Source organism: Manduca sexta, chromosome 17, assembly GCF_014839805.1.
Source record: "Manduca sexta isolate Smith_Timp_Sample1 chromosome 17, JHU_Msex_v1.0, whole genome shotgun sequence".
Classification (NCBI taxonomy): domain Eukaryota; kingdom Metazoa; phylum Arthropoda; class Insecta; order Lepidoptera; family Sphingidae; genus Manduca; species Manduca sexta.
In genome coordinates, this window is record NC_051131.1 from 7,480,162 (window position 1) to 7,502,079 (window position 21,918).

General features: G+C 39.7%; 2 protein-coding genes across 3 annotated transcripts; both read left to right on the forward strand.

The window, feature by feature from the left end:
- The first annotated feature begins 198 nt into the window (after window positions 1–198).
- Window positions 199–6,409, forward strand: LOC119189555 (neurogenic locus notch homolog protein 3-like). The gene is made up of 10 exons (XM_037439582.1): window positions 199–871; window positions 1,550–1,858; window positions 2,094–2,414; window positions 2,524–2,829; window positions 3,295–3,606; window positions 3,734–4,048; window positions 4,194–4,523; window positions 4,613–5,548; window positions 5,627–5,929; window positions 6,021–6,409. The coding sequence occupies exons 1-10, from the start codon at window positions 199–201 to the stop codon at window positions 6,407–6,409; spliced, it is 4,194 nt and encodes a 1,397-aa protein (XP_037295479.1).
- A 205-nt stretch (window positions 6,410–6,614) lies between these two features.
- Window positions 6,615–15,970, forward strand: LOC119189544 (the record flags this gene model as incomplete). Of its 2 annotated transcripts, none has more annotated exon segments than XM_037439556.1 (16): window positions 6,615–6,926; window positions 7,040–7,342; window positions 7,459–7,932; window positions 8,020–8,376; window positions 8,464–8,667; window positions 9,159–9,341; window positions 9,531–9,722; window positions 9,970–10,734; window positions 10,834–11,031; window positions 11,115–11,309; window positions 11,465–13,564; window positions 13,644–14,023; window positions 14,325–14,510; window positions 14,648–14,918; window positions 15,026–15,270; window positions 15,562–15,970. In XM_037439556.1, coding segments are annotated over 16 exon segments (6,752 nt in total), but the record flags the coding sequence as incomplete, so codon positions are not given.
- Between the last annotated feature and the right edge of the window lie 5,948 nt (window positions 15,971–21,918).

Genomic DNA, 21,918 nt, shown 5'->3' on the forward strand with positions numbered 1-21,918 from the left:
TTGCATTAACCGAAAATGTCAAGATCCTTGCCCCGGATCTTGTGGTCAGAACGCAATATGTAAAGTCACCAATCACAATCCAATATGCACCTGTCCTCCGAGACATACAGGATCTCCTTTCAATTATTGCTATGGTAAGAATTTAATGAATAAAAACTACTAAACGCTCCATTTAATTCTATAAAAATATCATAATTAATGTATGTATTACTTTCAGTACAAATTGAAGAAAAACCAATAGTGAATGTATGTGTACCATCTCCTTGTGGACCTAACAGTATATGCGAAAGTGCTCCTAACGGAAATAGTCCGATTTGCACATGTCAACCGACATTTGAAGGAACTCCACCACAGTGCCGACGAGAATGCGCTGCAAATGATGATTGCCCTTCAAACAAAGCTTGTGTTAACTACAAATGTAAAGATCCTTGTCCTGGGTCATGCGGCACTAACACAATTTGTAACGTTCACTTGCACAGTCCAATGTGCTCTTGTCAAAGTGGCTACACCGGTGATCCATTTACGTCATGCTATATAATACCTGCTGCAATTGAACCATTAGATCCATGCGATCCAACACCTTGCGGTGCCAATTCCCAATGCAAGGTTTCAGGAAGTGGTGCTGCTGCCTGTTCGTGTAATCCTGGATACTTTGGTAATCCTTACGAATCTTGTAGACCAGAATGTGTTGTGAATACAGATTGCTTATACAACAAAGCATGTGTAAGGAACAAGTGTGAAGATCCATGTCCCGGAGTATGTGGCTCAGCTGCAATTTGTGAAGTGATAAACCATATTCCAACATGTAGTTGTCCACCGGGATATACTGGAAACGCGTATGCGTATTGCCATGTCATTATACGTGAGCCAGGTAAATGCTTGTTTTTATTTGAAATATTGATTTAATACCCCCCTTTTATGAACGGTTATGTTATTTTAGAAACGCTTTAAAGTGTTCCTTAGTAAGTTAAGTATTGGAAATAATTTTAGTTATTTTGTTATTAGTTTGAATTTTATTTCATTGTTATTGCTGTCTTAATATTGTTAAATTTAGAGTTAGATTATATTTTTAGATGTAAGTGTTTTGTTGCCAAGTGATGTAAACTTTCATTGAATTTATAAATAAATAAATAAGTAATAACAGTCTACTCATACTTAGCTTTGTGAGTGTAGTCTTTGGCATCATGAGCTCAACATCATATCAAGTTAGATAGTATGCAAATAACATCAGGGTTGTAGTTGTTTTAGAAGGAATTTTCGTGTTCTTTAGTGTTTTTGCTATGTCGATAATTATAATTGAGATCAAATCTAAGAGCTCATATTAACCTTTCAAATTAACTTTTATCCGTAATATAACTAGCTTACTGATATAAAATATATAACAAATTTTTCTAGTTGTGTACGTCTGTATACTTGAGTTTAAAATGCATCCTTAATTCATTATTTTATTACCTGCTTTGCTATTGAGGAAAGTGGACATTTAATATTTCCAACACCTTCCTATTTACAAGGTTTTACAATATTCTATTTTTATATATCTAAATTTTAGCTGTGATTCCTCAAAATCCGTGCATTCCAAATCCATGTGGAAGTAATGCTCTATGCAACAATAACAACGGTACGGCATCATGTGCGTGCATGCCGAACTTCATGGGAGCTCCACCACGCTGTCGTCCCGAATGTACTGTCAATTCGGAATGTGAAATCACAAAGAGTTGCTTCCAACAAAAATGTATTGATCCTTGTGTGGGAACATGTGGCCAAAATGCGGAGTGCAGAGTTGTTAACCATGCACCGATATGTTCTTGCTTAAAAGGTTTTGAGGGAGATCCATTTGTTAGATGCGCTATTGTTGAAAGTAAGTAAGCGTAAATAATATATAAATTAGTTTTATCTTATGATGAATTATTCTTCTTTTTTAAAGACATTTGCTCACGGCTTTGTCTACGTTAAATATCTTATACTTAGTGTTTCACAATAATATCGTGTTTTTAGAATCTAATTATTAGTTCAAAAAGTTAATGGATATTAAGACTTACAAATATCTTTTCGTTATATAGGTTATGCTAATTTTGTCACATTAATCATTTTAGGACCTCCAGAACCAGAAATTAATCCTTGCGTACCATCTCCGTGTGGACCTAACGCTGTTTGTCAAGCCGTAAACAAAATACCAATGTGTTCTTGCTACGAACATTACATCGGAGCCCCACCCAACTGTAGAGCGGAATGTATTGTGAACTCTGATTGTCCTAGCACTAAAGCTTGTATAAACAAGAAATGTGTAGACCCGTGCCCAGGCTCCTGCGGTTTGCAAACTGAATGCCAAGTTCACATGCATGCTGCTATATGTAGCTGCAAAGAAGGATACACAGGTGATCCCTTCCAGAGCTGCCATGAGAAGATAAGTATAGGTAAATCAAAGCTTTTATTATTACTTTATAGACTACCCAAATCAGGAAGACCGGATAATGATTGTGATTTGAAACGGAATAATAATATTGGATTCCAAATATCTTTTAGATGCTGACCCAGAGGTTTACGACAAATGTAATCCAAGTCCGTGTGGAGCAAACGCAGAGTGCAATGACGGTACGTGCATGTGCAGGACGAACTACTTTGGAAACCCGTACCTTAGCTGTCGCCCAGAATGTACTCATAATGCTGACTGCGCTACCAGCTTGACTTGTGTCAACAACAAATGCATAAACCCTTGCATCAACTTATGCGGCCAGGGAGCAACGTGCGAAGTTTACAACCACATTCCTATGTGTAGTTGTCCATCCAATAGCACTGGGAACGCTTTCTTCTCGTGTACTCCGATATCAGGTATTTTTTTGGAACTAAGCTTGCTACAAAACTGTAGATTAAGATAAGGATATTATATCAATTACTACGTACTTAGCATATTATTAGCAACCAAATGCGATTTTTCTTAATTAATTATCATGAAAAATTACTAAACAACAACCTACTACTAATTTAATGTACCTATTTCATATGCATAATTATTTCGATTAGCGAGGGTTATCCAGCCATATGTTGTACGTTGACGCTCTATCTGGGGCCCACTTCGATTACCATCAGGTGCAGTGGGGTATCATTACCGTGCACGTATAAAAAACATAATGATTATTAATAGTTGATACTCTAAAGCCTATTTCCAGTTTAATAATTATTCATGTTATGTATTTATTTGTTTTATAACTTAAATATTTTCGTAGGCATAAAATAAAAATGTATATATCTATAATAAAAATACTGAATTTATCTATCCATAATATTTTATTTCAGTTATTCCAGAAAAGAAGAATCCTTGTGAACCATCTCCTTGTGGACCCTATAGCGTATGTCGAATTAATTTCGGCCAAGCCATATGTTCATGTTTATTAGGCTACATTGGTACACCACCATCCTGCAGACCTGAATGCTTAGTGGATTCTGACTGCACTACTGTACTATCTTGCTCCAATCAAAAATGTATTGACCCATGTAGAGGTTCATGTGGAATCAATGCTCAATGCAGAATACACAACCACAAGCCTATATGCTACTGCGAAAATGGTTACACAGGAGATCCGTTCACTCACTGCACTGTAGTTGAAAGTAAGTAGCTTGATTATTCATAAAAAGGTAAAATATTATTTTTAAAATTAATCACGCAAGTATGGGAAGATTATAATGAAAAAAACAATAATCAAGCAATGTTTTTAAGCATTTCTTTTTATTATAGGAATACCACTACCAACTAAAGAACCGTGCGAGCCTTCACCGTGTGGACCTAACTCTATTTGTCGCGCTGTTAATGAAGTACCGTCTTGCTCATGCATGACTGGTTATATGGGACGCCCACCATACTGTCGACCCGAATGTGTCACGAATAGCGAATGCAGTTTCGACAAGGCTTGTGTCAACAATAAGTGCGCCGACCCTTGCGTCGGTGCCTGTGGTATAAATGCGGAATGCCGAGTTATTAGTCATTCACCGCAATGTGTATGCCACCCTGGTTATGAAGGAGACGCATTCTACAGATGTTCTCCGATAGCAAGTGAGTACTTTAAGCTAAGTTAAAGACACAAAATTTTCTCTTAAATCTTATTACAGCATTGTAAACTATCAATCAATAATTTAATGTAGAATCATTAAATGTGCCTCAATATCATTTTAAGTTTAATTAATACAATTTATTTCAGTTTCACCGCCTACACCTCCTACTGTAATAGTACAACCATGCGTGCCAAACCCCTGCGGTCCAAACGCTATATGCCAAGAACGTGATACCGCCGGCATGTGCATGTGTGCTACTGGCTTCTTCGGAGATCCCTATGAGGGATGTAGACCAGAATGTATTGTAAATTCGGATTGTCCTCAATACCGCACCTGTATCAATAACAAATGTCAAGACCCATGCCCAGGAATGTGTGGACCTAAAGCGGAATGTCAAATTGTCAACCATGTGCCGCAATGTTCATGCCTTTATGGCTATGTTGGTAATCCCTACGATGGCTGTGTTCCCAAACAAGGTATTGAAATATACTGACAAAAAATTTTAGACCATTATTCCTTCTGAATTTTTGTAAATCATATTTACTTTTGTTTTTCTTTTTTGTAGATAATCCTTTAGACCTCTGCATTCCGTCACCATGTGGACCATACAGCACGTGCACAGTTGTGAATAATCAAGCCCAATGTACATGTTTACCGGATTATACTGGCGCACCACCTAATTGTAGACCGGAATGTGTAACTAGTCCAGATTGTCCACTTAATAAGGCTTGTATACGCCAGAAGTGTGTTGACCCATGTGTTGGAACCTGTGGTGAGAATGCTGAATGTCGGGTCCATCATCATAGTCCCTACTGCAATTGTCTCGCTGGGTACGAAGGAAATGCATTTGTGCGATGTACGCAAATACAAAAGACACAGCCAAAACAACCTGCATGTGAACCAAATCCTTGCGGACCATATTCAACGTGCACAGATCACAGTGGGTCAGCAATTTGCGCCTGTAAGCTTGGCTATATAGGTGCTCCTCCACATTGTGCACCAGAATGTACGATCAATGAAGATTGTCCTAATGATAAGGCTTGTGTTAGAGAAAAATGCGTTGATCCTTGTCTCGGATCTTGTGGAGCGTATACAAACTGTCGCGCTATGAACCACCTCGCAATTTGCACATGTCTCGATGATTATCGAGGCAATCCCTTCACTGGCTGCTATAAATATAATGAACCAGAAACTCCAGTTGCCGTGGATCCTTGTGCCCGCTCTCCCTGTGGAACTAATGCTTTATGCAATAACGGAACTTGCTCATGCATACCCGACTATCATGGAAATCCATACTTTGAATGTAGACCAGAATGCACAATAGATACTGACTGCCAGAAACAACAAGCCTGTGTCAACTATAAATGTGTAAATCCTTGCAAAAACGCCTGCGGTCTTAATGCTATTTGCAATGTTTATAATCATATTGCCATTTGCGAATGCCCATCGCCGCTTCAAGGAGATGCGTTTATTTCCTGTCGACAAGCCGTCATTCCAACAGGTGCGATGATACGATATTTTCTTTGTGTTTTTTTTTTCATTAATGTAACACCTACTTTAAATATATTTCTTCCAACAGAACCTGTGGTAACGGATCCCTGTACGCCAAACCCATGTGGACCCAACAGCATTTGTCGTGCAGACGGAACAATAGCGCATTGCTCTTGTCGACCTTCAATGTACCACGAACCACCCAGCTGCCGACCCGAATGCCGCCTGGATTCTGAATGTGCTCCCAACCTCGCTTGCCGCAATGGAAAATGTAGAGATCCATGCCCTGGTTCCTGTGGTGCACATGCGTTCTGTCAAACTAAAATGCATTCCCCTATTTGCGCTTGCCCTGACCATTATGTCGGTGATCCATTCATTCGTTGCATACCAGGTAATATAATGGATATGATATACTTTTAAATTTTTGTTAATATCTAACTTTGTATAAATTCTATCATATGCTAATAAATATTTTTGAACAGCGTTGGCCGCAGAACCTTCGAAACATTCACCGTGTTCGGACTGCGGACCACACTCAGACTGCGTAAATGAACAATGTCGCTGCAAAATCGGTTTCTTCGGAACGCCACCATTCTGTCGTTATGAGTGTCTCAGCTCTAGCGACTGTGAATGGAATCGCACGTGTACAAATAGGCGTTGTGTTGATCCTTGTCCGGGCGCTTGCGGTCAAGGCGCTATTTGTGAACCCGTTGCACATGAACCACGTTGCAATTGCCCTCCATCTACTACAGGAAACCCACTCTTCGCATGTCGTCCCATCGAAAAAACTCGTAAGACAGATTTAACTGGGAGAAATGTTGCTTTCCGGTGCCCAAAAAACAATTATAAAGACAATTATGAAATGCTATAATTACGAAATTTATGGCGCGGCAAACCGAAATCTTCGCATTTAAAACTTGGGCATGGGTTTTACTTGCGAAACTAGGTGTAGCCGTCGCCATTACGTAGTCCTAAATGATTTGCTTTGTGAACAATGCTTGTCTGTTTGCTTCGTTATAAAATGTTGATATGGTTGTTGATAATCATTAATAACTCTTTGCTTCTGTGATTTATAGAGTTGCCACCAAATCCGTGCTCTCCGTCGCCATGTGGCCCTGGAGCTATCTGCCGTGCCAAGGGCGCGGGCGCGTCTTGCGAATGCGAGCCGGGTCTGCGCGGCGATCCTTACACTGGATGCCGACCGGAATGTCTCGCGGATTCTGACTGTTCACCGACCAGAGCTTGCATTCGTTCGCATTGCCGTGACCCGTGTCAAGGCACTTGCGGCGTTGGAGCCGATTGCGAAACCGTCAACCACATCCCACTATGTTCTTGTCCACCGGGAACTAGAGGAAACGCTTTCGAAAGATGTGAAAAGATCGTTGCAGGTATGAATATATCGTACACAGTTTTAATGTAATACCAAGTTGTAATTTTGTTCAACACTATTTCGTGGTGTATTACTTATGATTAAATAATGACTAAACATGCTTGTTAACAGCGCCCCCATTATGCAATCCATCCCCATGCGGTCCTGGTGCAATTTGTACGGAGTCTGGCAACAGTGCAGTATGTTCATGTCCAAGCGGTACCAATGGCGACGCAGCCTCCACTGGCTGTCGGCCAGAGTGCGTGGTCAGCTCAGAATGTACACGCGATCGAGCTTGCGTTCGAAACAAATGTGTCGACCCGTGCATTGGCGTATGTGGTAATGGAGCCATGTGCCGCGTCTTCGATCATGCACCTATTTGTTCGTGTCCACCATCATCTACTGGAAATCCATTCTCAGAATGTGTGATTAGAGGTAAACAATTATACTAACTATTGTCCAATGAGTCACGTATCTTATAGTATCTTTGATAATGATCATAATTGTAATTGCTACCTTTCACTATTTTATAAACATTCAATCTATTTCAGATATCACTAAGCCTGTTGCGCATGACCCGTGCGATCCCAATCCTTGTGGCCCTCATGGAATTTGTCGCAACGGATTCTGCACATACCCTGAGTGTATTGTCAACGACGACTGTCCTGGAGATCGCGCCTGTATCAACAGGAAATGCGCTGATCCCTGCGTTAACGCGTGCGGTTTGAACGCTATTTGCACAGGCATTCGACACGGTCCTGTCTGCTCATGTCCAGCTGGTTACACAGGTTCTGCCTTTGTGCGTTGCGAGCGTATAGTCATTCCATCACCACCCTTGCCGAAACCCGAATGCGTTACTGATGAAGAGTGTGCCGATAATGCAGCCTGCGTCAACGCTCGTTGTTTACCGGTATGTGGACCTAATAACTGCGGACTCAACGCACGTTGCATTGCCAGGAATCATAGAGCTCGTTGCACATGTTTACCTGGTTACGAAGGCGATGCGTACACTGGATGCTACTCAGGTAACAGTCTTTCTTTACCATTATTTTTTTTGTTAAAAAAACAGCTTTTCTAACTTATTGCGGTATTAAAAAAATGTTTTATTGCAGTACAATGTCATAGCAACAACGACTGCCCAGACGATCAGAGTTGTGAAGGTGGATCCTGTATAAACGTGTGTTCACGCGTACGCTGCGGATTTGAGGCACATTGCGTTGCACGAGGCCATACGGCTTCTTGCGAATGCAATGATGGAGCGCGCGGCAATCCTTGGACGCAATGTCGCAGAGACGAATGTACATCGGATGATGACTGCCCAACTTGGTTAGCATGCCGAAGTGGCACCTGCAGCGATCCTTGTATCGGAGCATGCGCGCCAAGCGCCTTGTGCACAGTGACGCGTCACTTGCCAACCTGTGAATGTCCAAGAGGCACCCGCGGCAATGCTAAAATCGAATGTAAACCAGGTGAATTTAAGAACTAAAATTTATTTCTATCTATATTTAATTTCTAAATAATGTGCAATAATAATTTGTATAATACGTTATTTCCAGTGACATATGATGAAGGTTGTAAATATGACGCTGAATGTGGTCCCGAGCTAGCTTGTCTACAAGGACTCTGTAGAAATCCTTGCGAGCCAACATCATGCGGAATCCGTGCTACTTGTCGTGTGGCCAATACTTTACCTTTCCGTACGCTTGTGTGTGAATGCCCAAAACCTCTCACTGGAGACGCTTCAGTCCAGTGTAACCCAAGTAATTATCACAATATATTTTGTTATATTAATTTCTTAAATAACACATACATATGATGCTTTATTTTTTTAAACTTGTGTAATTAATTTTGAGTGCAGTAAATGACAAAATAAATACAGACATAAAAATCGGCTGACAGGCACGACAGTTTGGTAAGGTATATACAACTCTCCTACTAAGTATATGTAATAATTGTATACTTACCACATTCTGTTCTTTGTTCATACACTTAAAATTTTTCTTCACTTGTAAATACTTTCTATGCAATAAAAATGATTTATTCCCATGGCCGCGATACGATCAACATAATAAGTGTATTTATTTTCATGTAGTCATTAACATTAGTGTAAAAATCTTAGCAAGTTGAAATTTGCGCACAATTTTAGTGGGAATTACATACCTAGGTATTAGGTACATAGGTATAGTATAAACACGAGACATATGTAACATCGTATTTAAACAGCGTTGAAATTAAATAATTAATTTCCCAGGAGGTGAATGTAGCACAGATGATGAGTGCAGCTCGGACGGGAGATGCTTGAACGGGCGCTGCGTGAGCGCGTGCGGACCGGGCGCGTGCGGTATCGGCGCCGAGTGCCGCGCGGAGGCACATCGTGCCTCCTGCGTATGCGTGCCGCCCCTGCGCGGCGACCCGCAAGTAGCCTGTACACCAGGTAACTGTTGGCCTTTTTTATAGACTAAATACTGTCTCGTGTCAAATACAATGTCGTATAAAAATTTAAACAATAATTTCTAGAAATAATGCACAGGATATTGTATTTAAAATAAATACGTCATAGTGCATCGTAATATAAATAAAAAATAAATACATTAGAGGCTGATAAATATTTTTACACTTTTAGCAGAAGAATCAACTGTAGAATGCAGTGTAGACTCGGAGTGCAGCAGTTCAGAGGCGTGCGTATCGCGGCAGTGCGTATCCGCGTGCGCAGGCGCGTGCGGCTCGGGTGCCCTCTGCGACGCCGACCAGCACCGCGCGCTATGCTACTGCCCGCCCGGCACCGCCGGCGATCCCGCGCGTCTCTGCTACACACGTGAGAATTATTTTCTTATTACGCTTGCTATATTCTTATCTTTCTCCTACCCTGAAAGTAGGCAGCAGCTCAACTTATTTACAGGCATTTCGCCAGTAGGTTTACGTGTATTAATCTAATAAAATATTTTAAAATTAGGACTATTGGACCCCAGAATCATTTCCCACGTGAAATTGTTACTAAATAAATAAGCCCACGATTTGTGAATTAATATACAAGTATAATACAACTTATTGTTTTGTTCTAGCGGAATGTACATCTGATGATAACTGTCCTTTCGATAAAAGCTGCATTAATGGCTACTGTAAAGATCCATGCGCCGTCGGCACTCCTTGCGGACGCGATGCTGTCTGTGATGCCATTGCTCACGTTGCCACCTGTCGCTGCCCACCTGGAACTCAAGGAGATCCTCGTCGCGCTTGCATTTCGGGAGTGTGCCATTACAATGAAGACTGCGACGACACACAAATATGCCACCGACTCAACCATGTCTGCCAACCAGTTTGCTCTGACAGTGCATGCGCACCAGGCGCCATTTGCTCACCACAAAACCATAGAGCCGTATGCAGTTGCCCGCCGGGTCGCAGTGGCGACGCTTATTTACGTGGTTGCGCTACTGTTGGAGTAACAAAAGAATGCGCTACTGACGCTGACTGTTCTTCACCACTTGCTTGTGTCAACGCGCGTTGTAGCGATCTATGTCTAAGTAACCCATGCGAAGATGGCCTCAATTGTAACATAGTTGACGTGCTGCCCTTGCGTGCCGTGGCTTGTATATGCCCAGATGGTGGACGAGCCGCAACTGGTAACGGATGCAAGACTCCACCGGAAGCAGAATGTTCCGTCCATTCTGATTGTGCCAGTAGCCAAGTTTGTCACCGTAGTAGCTGTGTAGAGGCATGTAGAGCTGATCCTTGCGGACAAAATGCACTTTGTGAATCTATTGATCATTCATCGCGCTGCCTTTGCCCTCTAGGCTACATCGGAAACCCAAGAATTGAGTGTAATCCAGGTAAATTTAAAACTAACTAACTATAACAAGGCTTTTAATAAGTTTTACATATTTTAAAAATATCCTATTTGAATGATATATTGTACGATTTGTTTACAGAACCTAAACAAACATTTATTTGGGAATGCTATAACGATGAAGAATGTGGATCAGAAAGAGCTTGCATCGATCGGACATGTATTAATCCTTGTCTGAAATCATGCGGCATTGGAGCACTATGTCGTGTCATCGATCATAAACCACTCTGCACTTGTCCCAGAGGATATTCAGGCGATGCTTTAGAGCGCTGCGTTCCTCGTATGTATAAAGAAAAATTTTACACCTTATGTAAATAATTGCAACAAAATTTTATATTTACTTATTCTTATTCTAAATTACAGCTTCAGAAAAATCAACTATACCAGTCGGATGCAAAGCAAATTCGGAATGTCCATTATCGCAGGCTTGTGTGAACGGCGCATGCGCTGACCCGTGTGCTTGTGGTTCAAATGCAGAATGCTCAGTCGTACGCCACCATCCCGTATGCTTCTGTACAAGCGGTTATTCAGGAAATCCTTATATTGGATGCACCAAAGGTATATTTCAATCATTCGGTATCACTTATAATAACCGAATTATTATTTTTATATAACTAAATCATGATTTTCCTAATGTGGCTGATGATGATTATTTTTATTTTAATATGTTTCCTAATTATAATATTAAAATATAAGTATTAATAAATTTCCAGTTGGCTGCTCTTCCGATTCAGAATGTCCTGACAAAGACACTTGTTATAGTGGAGTTTGTATCAACCCCTGCCTGATCGATGCTCCTTGTGCTATAAGCGCTGAATGTTATGGAAAATCACACCGTCCTAACTGCCGTTGCCCAATAGGAACATTAGGTAACCCGTATACTAGATGTCAACCTGCAGAATGCGAAATAAACAACGACTGTGATGACAAAAGTATTTGCGTTAAAGGAGTTTGTCGTAACGCCTGTTCGGTAGAAGGTCAAAATCCTTGCGCAAGTAATGCAGAATGTTTTGCTCGAAATCACGCTGCTTCTTGTAAATGCCCACCAAGTCTTCCTGCGGGAGACCCATTGGTCTATTGTGAGAAAGTAAACGTGTTTGAAGGACCTGAATGCCGAATGGATGGCGAATGTCCAAGTGGACATGCTTGTCTAAGAGACGAATGCCGTGAAGCTTGCACTGAATTGAAACCCTGCACTGGAAATTCGCGTTGTACTGTATCTGATAGCATACCATTCCGCACTTTAATATGCCGCTGCCCCGAAGGATTTGTACCCGACGAAGCAGGAACCTGCAAACCAGCACAATTACCACCATTAAGTTGTTCATCAGATGGAGACTGCAATGAAAAAGAATCATGCGTTGATAGAATATGCCGAAACCCATGTAACTGTGGGGACAATGCAGAATGTATTGTTAATGATCATAGACCGATCTGTTCATGCCGAGATGGCTACGAAGGAGACCCATACCGAAGCTGCCGCATCGTTGGATGCCGAACAGACACAGAATGTGAATCTCACTATGCATGCATCAATGGAAACTGCATCAGTCCTTGTTTGTTAAACAGCACGTGTGGATCTAATGCTGATTGTTACGTACAAAGAAATCAGCCATTATGCAGATGCCGTTCAGGATTCGAAGGGGACCCTTATGTAGGATGTAACTCCATAGAGTGTAGATCAAACGGTGACTGTCCATATGACAAGCAATGCCGTGCTCATAGATGTATTAACCCATGCTACAATGACAACACGTGTGGCACACGAGCTACATGCTTGGTCAGAAATCATATACCAGTATGCAAATGTGAACCAGGTTTCATAGGAAGTCCGTACATAGAGTGCAAACCGCAAACTACAACTGAATGTTATATTGACGCTGACTGCCCATCTAGACAAGCTTGTTTATCATCAAAATGTGTAAATCCATGTATTGAATTGAAACCTTGCACTACACCCGCTACCTGTGAAGTATCGCCTACGTTGCCCGTACGGACTATGCTCTGCACGTGTCCTCCAGGCTATGTTAGCAACGGTGGAGGAATTTGTCGACTAGTAACACTTACGAATGACGTTTGTGAAACAGACCATAACTGCACCTCAGATCATGCCTGCCAATCTTCCATTTGCCAAAATCCATGCAACTGCGGACCTAACACTGAGTGTCTAATAAAAGAACATAAACCAGTATGCGCATGTCGACCAGGTTTTATAGGCGATCCATCTGCTGGTTGTTACGAAATTCTATGTCAATCAGATTCACATTGCTCAGATGACGAATCATGTATAAACAACCGCTGTGTGCCGGCTTGTTCAGTAACCAGCGATGAATGTGGACAATCTGCTGAATGTTACGGAATTAATCACCGTTCTTCATGTCGCTGCTTACCTGGTACTGTTGGCAATCCTTCTATCGCATGCACACCCATCGGATGCCGTTCTAATTCCGATTGCCCTTCAGATAGGTCATGCATTAACTCGAAATGTGTAAACCCATGTACATCCACATCATGCACAGAACCGGCAGAATGTAAAGTGCTTCTACATGGAGCACTTTGTATTTGTCCGCCGTCCTATGAAAACACCGAAAACGGGTGCGTTCCATATACAACAACGCAATGTATCAGTGACAGTGACTGTCCTTCAAGAACTGCGTGTCTCAACCATAAATGTGTTAACCCATGTCTAGAAATAAAACCATGTGGCATAAATGCAGAATGTAAAGTTGTGGATACCAGTCCAGTTAGAACTATGATATGTGAATGTCGAGCGGGTTACAGAGGAAACGCATTACTCGAATGCAAGCCCAACAGTATGTATTCTTTCTGTTCAAATTGCTTGTTTAATTTCATATTTTAAAATCTAGATACTTAATCCTTTTTTTTGCTTAGGAGCCATACCACAATGTGTAGCCGGCCAAGGTGTTGATATAAATGGTGACTGTATACCCTGCCTTTATGAAGACGGTCGAGTAGTTGATGCGCGCGGACGTTGCGTATGTGACTCGGAACGTGGATTTATTACCCGAGGCGAAATTTGCGTAGTCGGAGGTTGCCGCACCGATGACAACTGTAATGACCGTTCTCGCTGTATTAACGGACACTGCGTTGATGCTTGTAAAGCAGAGCCATGCGGCATTAATGCGACTTGTGATGCAGTCGATCACCGCTCCCATTGTACTTGCGTTGCTGGCTACACCGGCAACCCGAGAGTTCAATGCAATAGCCCACCGACCATGTATCGCACTGACTTCCCGACACCAGATATACAGGTATTTTAAGACAAATTATTCAATATATTTTTAATAGTAAACATAACCTAAGTAACTGATATCCAATTTTAATGAAATACGTAGTTAGAGTTTATTACATTTTGAAATTATTAATGTGCATCTCAAACAAATGTAATTTAAAGTTCACATAGATCAAAAATACAAGTTTTGTTGAACAACTTGTTACACATAAATACTTTTATATCTAACCATTTTTCTTAATCGTGGTGCTAAATATTTATTTAAGTGTGTCGATGATATTGTAGTTGTAAATAATTTGATTTAAATTAATTTTTGCTAGGTGGAATGCTTAGCCGACGGAGTGCGTGTTCGACTGAAGATCAAAGACTTCAACGGATTACTATATGTAAAGAGCTACAGTAAGGATGAGCGCTGTCGGAAAGCTGTGGAAATGCCTAAAGATGAAGATAATAACTTCGTTTTCTTTACCGTACACTTTGGTGATTGCGGCTTAGTACATGTCAATGTACGTACTTACCACATATCATTTGACTTTCTTTATTCCGTTCTTCAATTTGAACATAAGAGTGTTTGTCTATCTTACAATTGTTTTTCTTAACTTCTTTAATTTTATTTAATAAACACGCTAATTAATATTTGTAGGGTTTGGCAAGCTTCGTTCTCGTCATGCAGACACACTTGAAATTAGTAACATCAACTACGAAAGCTTTCCATATTAAATGTATCTACAAAACTGGCGAGCAAAACGTAACGCTTGCGTTCAACGTGTCCATGCTCACAACGGCCGGCACCATCGCCAACACCGGACCGCCACCCACCTGCTCCATGAGAATAGTATCCCGCTCCGGTGATCAAGTTAGCTCGGCTGAAATTGGAGAAAATCTCATCTTGCAAGTCGATGTTCAACCATCCAGTAAGTGCTTTACCAAATCGTTTATAACAATAGAATTCTCGTGCTTAACTAGTAGGCACATAATGCTAATCTTTTTCAGCGTCCGTAATACTTAAATTGTGTTCTAGGCATTTACGGTGGATTTGCGAGAAGTTGTATCGCTAAGACAAGCGAGGTATCGACAAATGTTGAGAATGAGTATCAAGTCACGGACGCCGATGGTTGTGCCACGGATACAGCTATTTTCGGCGAGTGGGAACGAAGCGAAGATGGTAGCGCGTTGCGTGCTTCGTTTAACGCTTTCAAGTTCCCGAGTAGCGACAACATACGATTCCAATGCAACATAAGAGTGTGCTTCGGAAAATGTCAACCGGTAGGTTTACTTAAAATTTCGTATGCTCAAATATATAATAAATGTAACACAAATAATAAATATTCCTCATATAAATTAAAACGATGTATTCATGATAATAGTCAAGGGTTATAATAATAAAAGCACAATAGCTTGTTGGGAATAGAACAGAACGCCGAGAACGAACTGCCTTGCCTGTGCCATGGGTAGTATATCATACAGGGCCGGTATTATTATAATAATAGCAATCAAGCTATACTCGATAATTAATATGAATCGGGATACCAAACTTAATTTGATTAATTTTTACAGGTTAATTGCCGCGGTTCAGATGCTTTTGGTAAACGAAAGAAACGAGAAGCGATCGAAAGCGATGTCGCGTCGATAAGTGAAGGACAACTTCGCGAGGAGGTGACTGTGGAGTCGAATCAGATTTTGACTCTTGAGCGACGCGACGCCTCTCGAGTGGCCCGACAGCGGGACGGATCCGGAGCTGAAGGAACGAGCGGGTCGGCCGGCGGCGAGGTGTGTGTGTCGGCGGCCGGACTGGCGGTCGCGCTGGCGCTCACTGCCCTGCTCGCACTAGTCGCCGTCGCGGCTGCGGTCGCCTGCTGGCTGGTGGCGTGGAGGCGGGCGCGCCCGCCGCCCGCTCCTCTGCCGCACCCGCCGGACTTCCCGAACCCGCTGTTCCAGCGCTGATACGCGGCGCGCCAGCCTAGTCCCGTGCTCCCGCTCCTCCGTCGGCGCCGGGCGGTGTCGGCTCCTTCCTTCTAATTTACTTAACTTTAATCTGTGCGCGCCGCCGGAGGACCGCCGGGCGAGGGCGTCGTAAGCGCCGCACGCCTCTCAGGCGAGCCCCTCGCTTGCGCTCACTGCGCCCTCTTAAAATTTGTATCTTTTTTACTTTAGGATATTTTTGACATTACTAATGTGGAATAGTCGCCTCCTTCGAATTTTGTGATATTCATAATATAAATATTCGAAATCATCATGATTTTATGTAAAATAATTTTGATAATGTTCTAAATATAAGCCATTAATAATAATATATGGTTGTGTTTTATTTGATCTGCTACAACAAATTTAATTTATATACGTATATCATAAGACTGACCTTTGAGTTCAGGCCTAGTAGAAAGCATTTCCTGGGCTTTTGGATTTAATCCGGATATGTATAAGTATCTTTTTAATACACCTACTTACATAAAATTATTAAATAATAATATACTATATTTTTTTTTGGTAAATCTTTATTGAAAAACGCGTTAGAACTATATTGTTAAACGCTCTTTTTACAGTAAACATTATATTTGCAAAATAATTACGGAATACATTTTTAGACATTTTTTTGACAACGTCCAACCAGAGAAAATAATAGAATAGTCGTCGCGTGACATATCTTCTCTTCTGCCAGCCTGCCCGCGCAGCCGAATACTTCCGGAAACGCCCGATGTCATCGCCTAGGATAGCGGCGCGAAACAATATATATAGTTCTTGACGAAAAGTAAAACAAGATTCGAAGTATCTACCGTCATATGGCCTCATTATGGGACGGGCAAAGGAAGACATAATAACTATCTTATGTCCTAGAAAAATGTAGATCATATTTTTTTATATGAATGACAACGTATCCTATTCTTGGTCTAGTTGCTACTCAGAAGTTGCTACCAATAAGTCATAAACCTTAAAGTTTGATGACATTACATTACAGTTGTAAGCTATAACCAAAGAGAATATAATCACTACGTTTTAGCTATAACTAGAGATGTACAAAATGGTTACATAATAATATATAAATACAAAATAGAAATACTTTTCGAATATTAATACAAAAAAATATTTACTAAATCCTAAATACTCGAATTTTTTTTATTTAGTATCTTAATTGCAAAATTGTGTAAAACCTATATATATATCTTCAATACAAAATTGTATAAAATACAAAATAGGTTTTTTCAAAATACATACATTTTTCAAATTAAATGCTTTTATAAAACCAGTATTACTTATATAATCAGTTTTTCTCTATTGCTATCTATATTACATAACATTTTTATGAAACCTTATAGAAACGAGTACCTACTTATACAGAGTGTTTTTTTAAATGGACGCCAATAACCATATCCGAAACTAATTATAGCAAGCTTTTGCTTACGGCATCACCCGCGTGGAAATTAGTGTATGCGCATAGAACTAATTTTGATGAATGGTATAGTAATAGTTACAACCTTGGAGGTCTTGCCTCCTCACATGTTTCATATGTAAGGACCCAATACTAAAAACCTGTTGGCATAAATCATAATCTAAACTATAGAACATGGTCTACATAAAACACGCAAAATAATGCCGTATCTAGTAATATAATATAGTGATCAGCTTGAACAATTTTGGTTAAATTTATGTTATATTAACTTGTAACAAAGACATTCAGCTAAGTTAAGTATAAGCTGAGACTCTGTATAACTCTGTATAGTACCTCTGATTTGTAACATTCCATCAATGGCGGTGATCATATGATAAAAAAAATGTTATTTTGTGTTTAGTTACTACCGGATACATCAAAATAAGCACTAGAAATAAAACACATAATGCCTTTTTAGATAAAGTATTTAAATATAAAATAGTAATAGGTATTTTGCATGTTGCATTTTGTATTTTAAATAAAACTTTTTCATATAAGTCACACCAAAGAGAATTATAAGTCACACCTTTCCATATATACTATAATTCTCTTTGGTCACACCTTTGTCTATGACAAGCAACAAAACACATCGAAATCAGATTCTCAATGAAATCAGTTAAATACACTGATTTCTTTTCCTATATTGTTGATTCTGGTCAAACGTTTTGAGTATACCTAATATTATTATTATGAATACGTGAAATCTCATTCAGAAAATCGAACACGTTGCTCACGGAATTTGGGTCGACGTTGTTTCTTCGCGCAATAATAAATTAATACTCTACCAGGTGCTGTGGTTGTAATAGAATTTATGATAAATGGCTAGTCTTTTACTATAATTACCAAACTAGTACACAGTTTATGTGTCGCAACAACTAAATTTAGCTATGCGATGAATTTCTCTGTGCGATATCATTTTTTTATTTATTTTCATTAGAACTGATGAAAATAATTACACTAAGTAATTAAGTTAATTATAAAAACATATAAAAAGGGTAAAATAAATTACATAATAATTAACATTCACATCGATGACAGTCAACAATTTAAATACTTTAAAACGAAGTACATGAAATATAATATAATCATGTGTTTATGTCACAATAGTGCAAAGTGCAAACATTCACACTAGATCATATTCCTTCATTTCATTAATTCTGACAAGAACGTGTAAGTACTATCGTAGGGATTCTAGACGTACGTACTCGCCTCAATTTTGCTACGAAAGATGATTTTAATCACACTAATGTTGTGAAAATCACACGGGTTATGGAGAACGAAACCCAAGCGTCGATAATATTCAATGTTACGACATGGTCGTGAAATGCAAGTTTTCGGTTAAATGTAACTCCAAAATCGTTAATTTTGTATACTTTTGTTCTTATTTTCGAACCAAGTTATAGAGATGTAATTAATTGGCCAATCCATACGACCGAAACTCATCTCATAACATTATGAGAAATTACAGCATTATTATCGTTCTGAAGTAATTGTTTAATTTTTATTAGTTCATTATTTGGAAGGGCGGACAGATTCGGCCAAATTAATTTACACACAACACAACACACATAAATATATATATATAGTATGTATTCGAATATAAAATCTTTTCGGTGGGGGTAAAAGAAACTGTCAAATATTATTAAAAAAAAAAAGAAGAATGACATGATTATTGAAGAAAAAACTACTATCGGAGTCGGCAAAGAGAATTATAATTTATAAATCGGAACAAATAGGGCTCCCGGGAGCATCTATTACATAACATTTGGTCCTTCGAGCCGGATATACTGGTTTTTAGCGGCTTCCACTGATGTGCGGGGTTCTCTTTCTGTACAAAGAAAACACTATCGGTTCCTTCTCGAAGTATTCTGGCGGTGTATGAATACTTTGATAAGGTAATATTTATTCGTGGTTGTGCGGATCATAAACACGAATAATATATATATTGCGGATTTTGCGGATAATATTGTTTAAAGTCATATTTTTGCAGTGATAGCTGCCATTTCTCTTTTTCACACTTCACAGAGAAACTCATAATATTGCGGTAGGGCTACACATATATTTATTTCGTTTCCCTTATTATAATATGACATACATTACGTATCCAAAAGATACATTGCACACTCACAACGAAATTGATTTGGTCTAGTCTGTGTACGTTTCTTTGTGGAAGAATTAATATTTGTGTAAGTGGTCTAATATACATATATTTTGTGCGGTTATGCGGTTTTAGGGATTATATTAATATAAAACGCAAATAATAATTTATTTTATGGTGACATTTTTATTTGCGTGTCTGACAATTGTATGTCAGAAAAGTATTTGAAAAGCGATTTTCTCTTGTCGCTTAGCGGTCTAGCGGTTGGTGCGGTATAATTTCATAGTGTGGTGTGATCTTGGACGCGGGTTCAAATCCACCTGAAGTATTTGTATTCCTTGCTTTTTGTATAACAATATAGATATTTTATTGCGGGCCTCAAATTGTCTGAGGGAGTATTCTATTATTTTAATATTTAATAATTTTAAATTTCCTTAAAATGTGTTACATACAGCGTTATTAAATTTAAACAAGCTTCACGAGATTTCACAGTCAGGGCTAGGTTCGGAGGGGGAAAGAAGTGAATTCAAAATAAGATATGCCGATTTGGAACACATTTACACGGAATTCACTTCTAGTCATATGGAGTACCTAGCTAACTTGGAGGATGAATTTGAAGTAGAGGAGTTTACCCAAAAATACATGGTATATAACCAAAAATATTATGATGTGAAACGGAAGTTTTTAGATTTATTTCCTGAGGGCGGCTGTCGAGTCTGAATATGGCACTGCTTCTTCCACAGATAGGAAAAGGAACGAGCATGCCATTTTACCAAAAGTTCGGTTACAAACCTTTAACGGGAAATTAGAGGAATTTACATCTTTTATGGAATTATTTGAATCATTGGTTGGTAAAGATCCAAAATTGTCTGATACTGAGAAATTATATTACTTACTGGGGTCTCTTGATGACGAGCCAAAGAGTCTTACTAAGCATTTGTCCGTCACAGGTGACAATTATTCAATAGCTTTGGATTTGTTGAAAAGACAATATGGTAACAAACGAGCATTAGCCGATAAATTGTTACATAATTTGTTGGCAACGACTAGGGTTATCAATAATTATTCTTCTTTGAAACAATTTTTTAATACTTTGGTTGTGAATACAAAGGGGTTAGAAAAAATGAATTTCCCTGTATCGGAGTGGTCTTATCTTTTATTTTATCTAAATTTTCAAAAACTTGACTCTAGTTTGAAAAAACGTTTTGAAGCTAGGTTATCTAACAAGGAATTGCCTGATTTTTCTGATTTGATTCAGTTTTTGGAGAAGGAAGTTAGGATCTTAGAGTCTAGTGGCGATGGTCAAAGCGGTAAGAGTGGCTCTGTGAATTCTCGGACACACCATGCCACGTTTGCAGGTGAACCAATGATGGTTTGCAAGCTATGTAAGCAAGGAAGTCATCATTTATCAAAATGTGTGAAATTTTTAGCATTGAATCCACACCAGCGGAAGGAGCGTGAGTGCGTATCGAGTTGGTCATGTTACAAATGCAATTCTAATAAACACCACTACCTTATCCACTTTGATTTGCGGCCGGTGGTTACAGCAGGGGACGTGTCAGGGTTCCACGATCGGGTGGTGGACCACGTTCACCAAGTGCTAATGAAAATCGGGTAGTTGCACACAAATTGGACACTAGTGGGGAAAAGGCTACTTGTACCACAGCTAGGGTAGGGGGACCTGTTAAGGATCATCATGGGGTAACTGCATCAGCAGTGGATGATGATATAGCTTTAACTGTCTCTAACATAAATAAAGACTATAGGCGGACAGTGTTACTAGCAACAGCTATAGTACGTGTCATGGACAGATATGGGGAGTATCATGAAGTTCGTGCGCTACTAGATGGGGGTAGTCAAACTACATTTATCACCGATACCGTTGTTAAAAGGCTTGGATTAAAACGATTTAAGTCCAATTCTATTTCGGTAACGGGTTTAGGGGGAGGACTTGTGAGTGATTGTAGAGGAGGCGTAAATTTGGTTATGTGTTCTAAATATTCGGAACATCCTAGATTGGTAACAAGGGCAATAGTATTAGGCACTATCACTCATAACCTGCCGACTCAAACTCTGTCCTCAAAAATTTTGCGGAATGGTATAGAGGTATCTATTTAGCGGATGACCAATTCTTCGTTAGTCGAGCGGTTGATATTTTAATAGGTGCCGATCTCATGGGTGAAATCATGATTGGTGATTGTGTGAAAGTTAATGATTATTTGCCACGCGCAATGAATACGGTGTTTGGTTACGTATTGATGGGTCCAGTAACCCATAAGGTTTCTCAATGTGATGAGCGGTCTCAAACATTTTTCGCGGCATATGTTACCACAAACCAGATTTTGGAAAATTTCTGGGAGGTGGAAGATATACCGGAATCGGTATTAGT

Bases quoted from the DNA above. Each gene is read 5' to 3' on its own strand.
- LOC119189555 (XM_037439582.1), top strand. From the start codon at position 199: ATGTATGTATTACTTTCAGTACAAATTGAAGAAAAACCAATAGTGAAT. The intron at 2,830-3,294 runs GTATTTTTTTGG...ATTTTATTTCAG, and splicing joins CTCGTGTACTCCGATATCAG to TTATTCCAGAAAAGAAGAAT. The intron at 4,524-4,612 runs GTATTGAAATAT...TCTTTTTTGTAG, and splicing joins TGGCTGTGTTCCCAAACAAG to ATAATCCTTTAGACCTCTGC.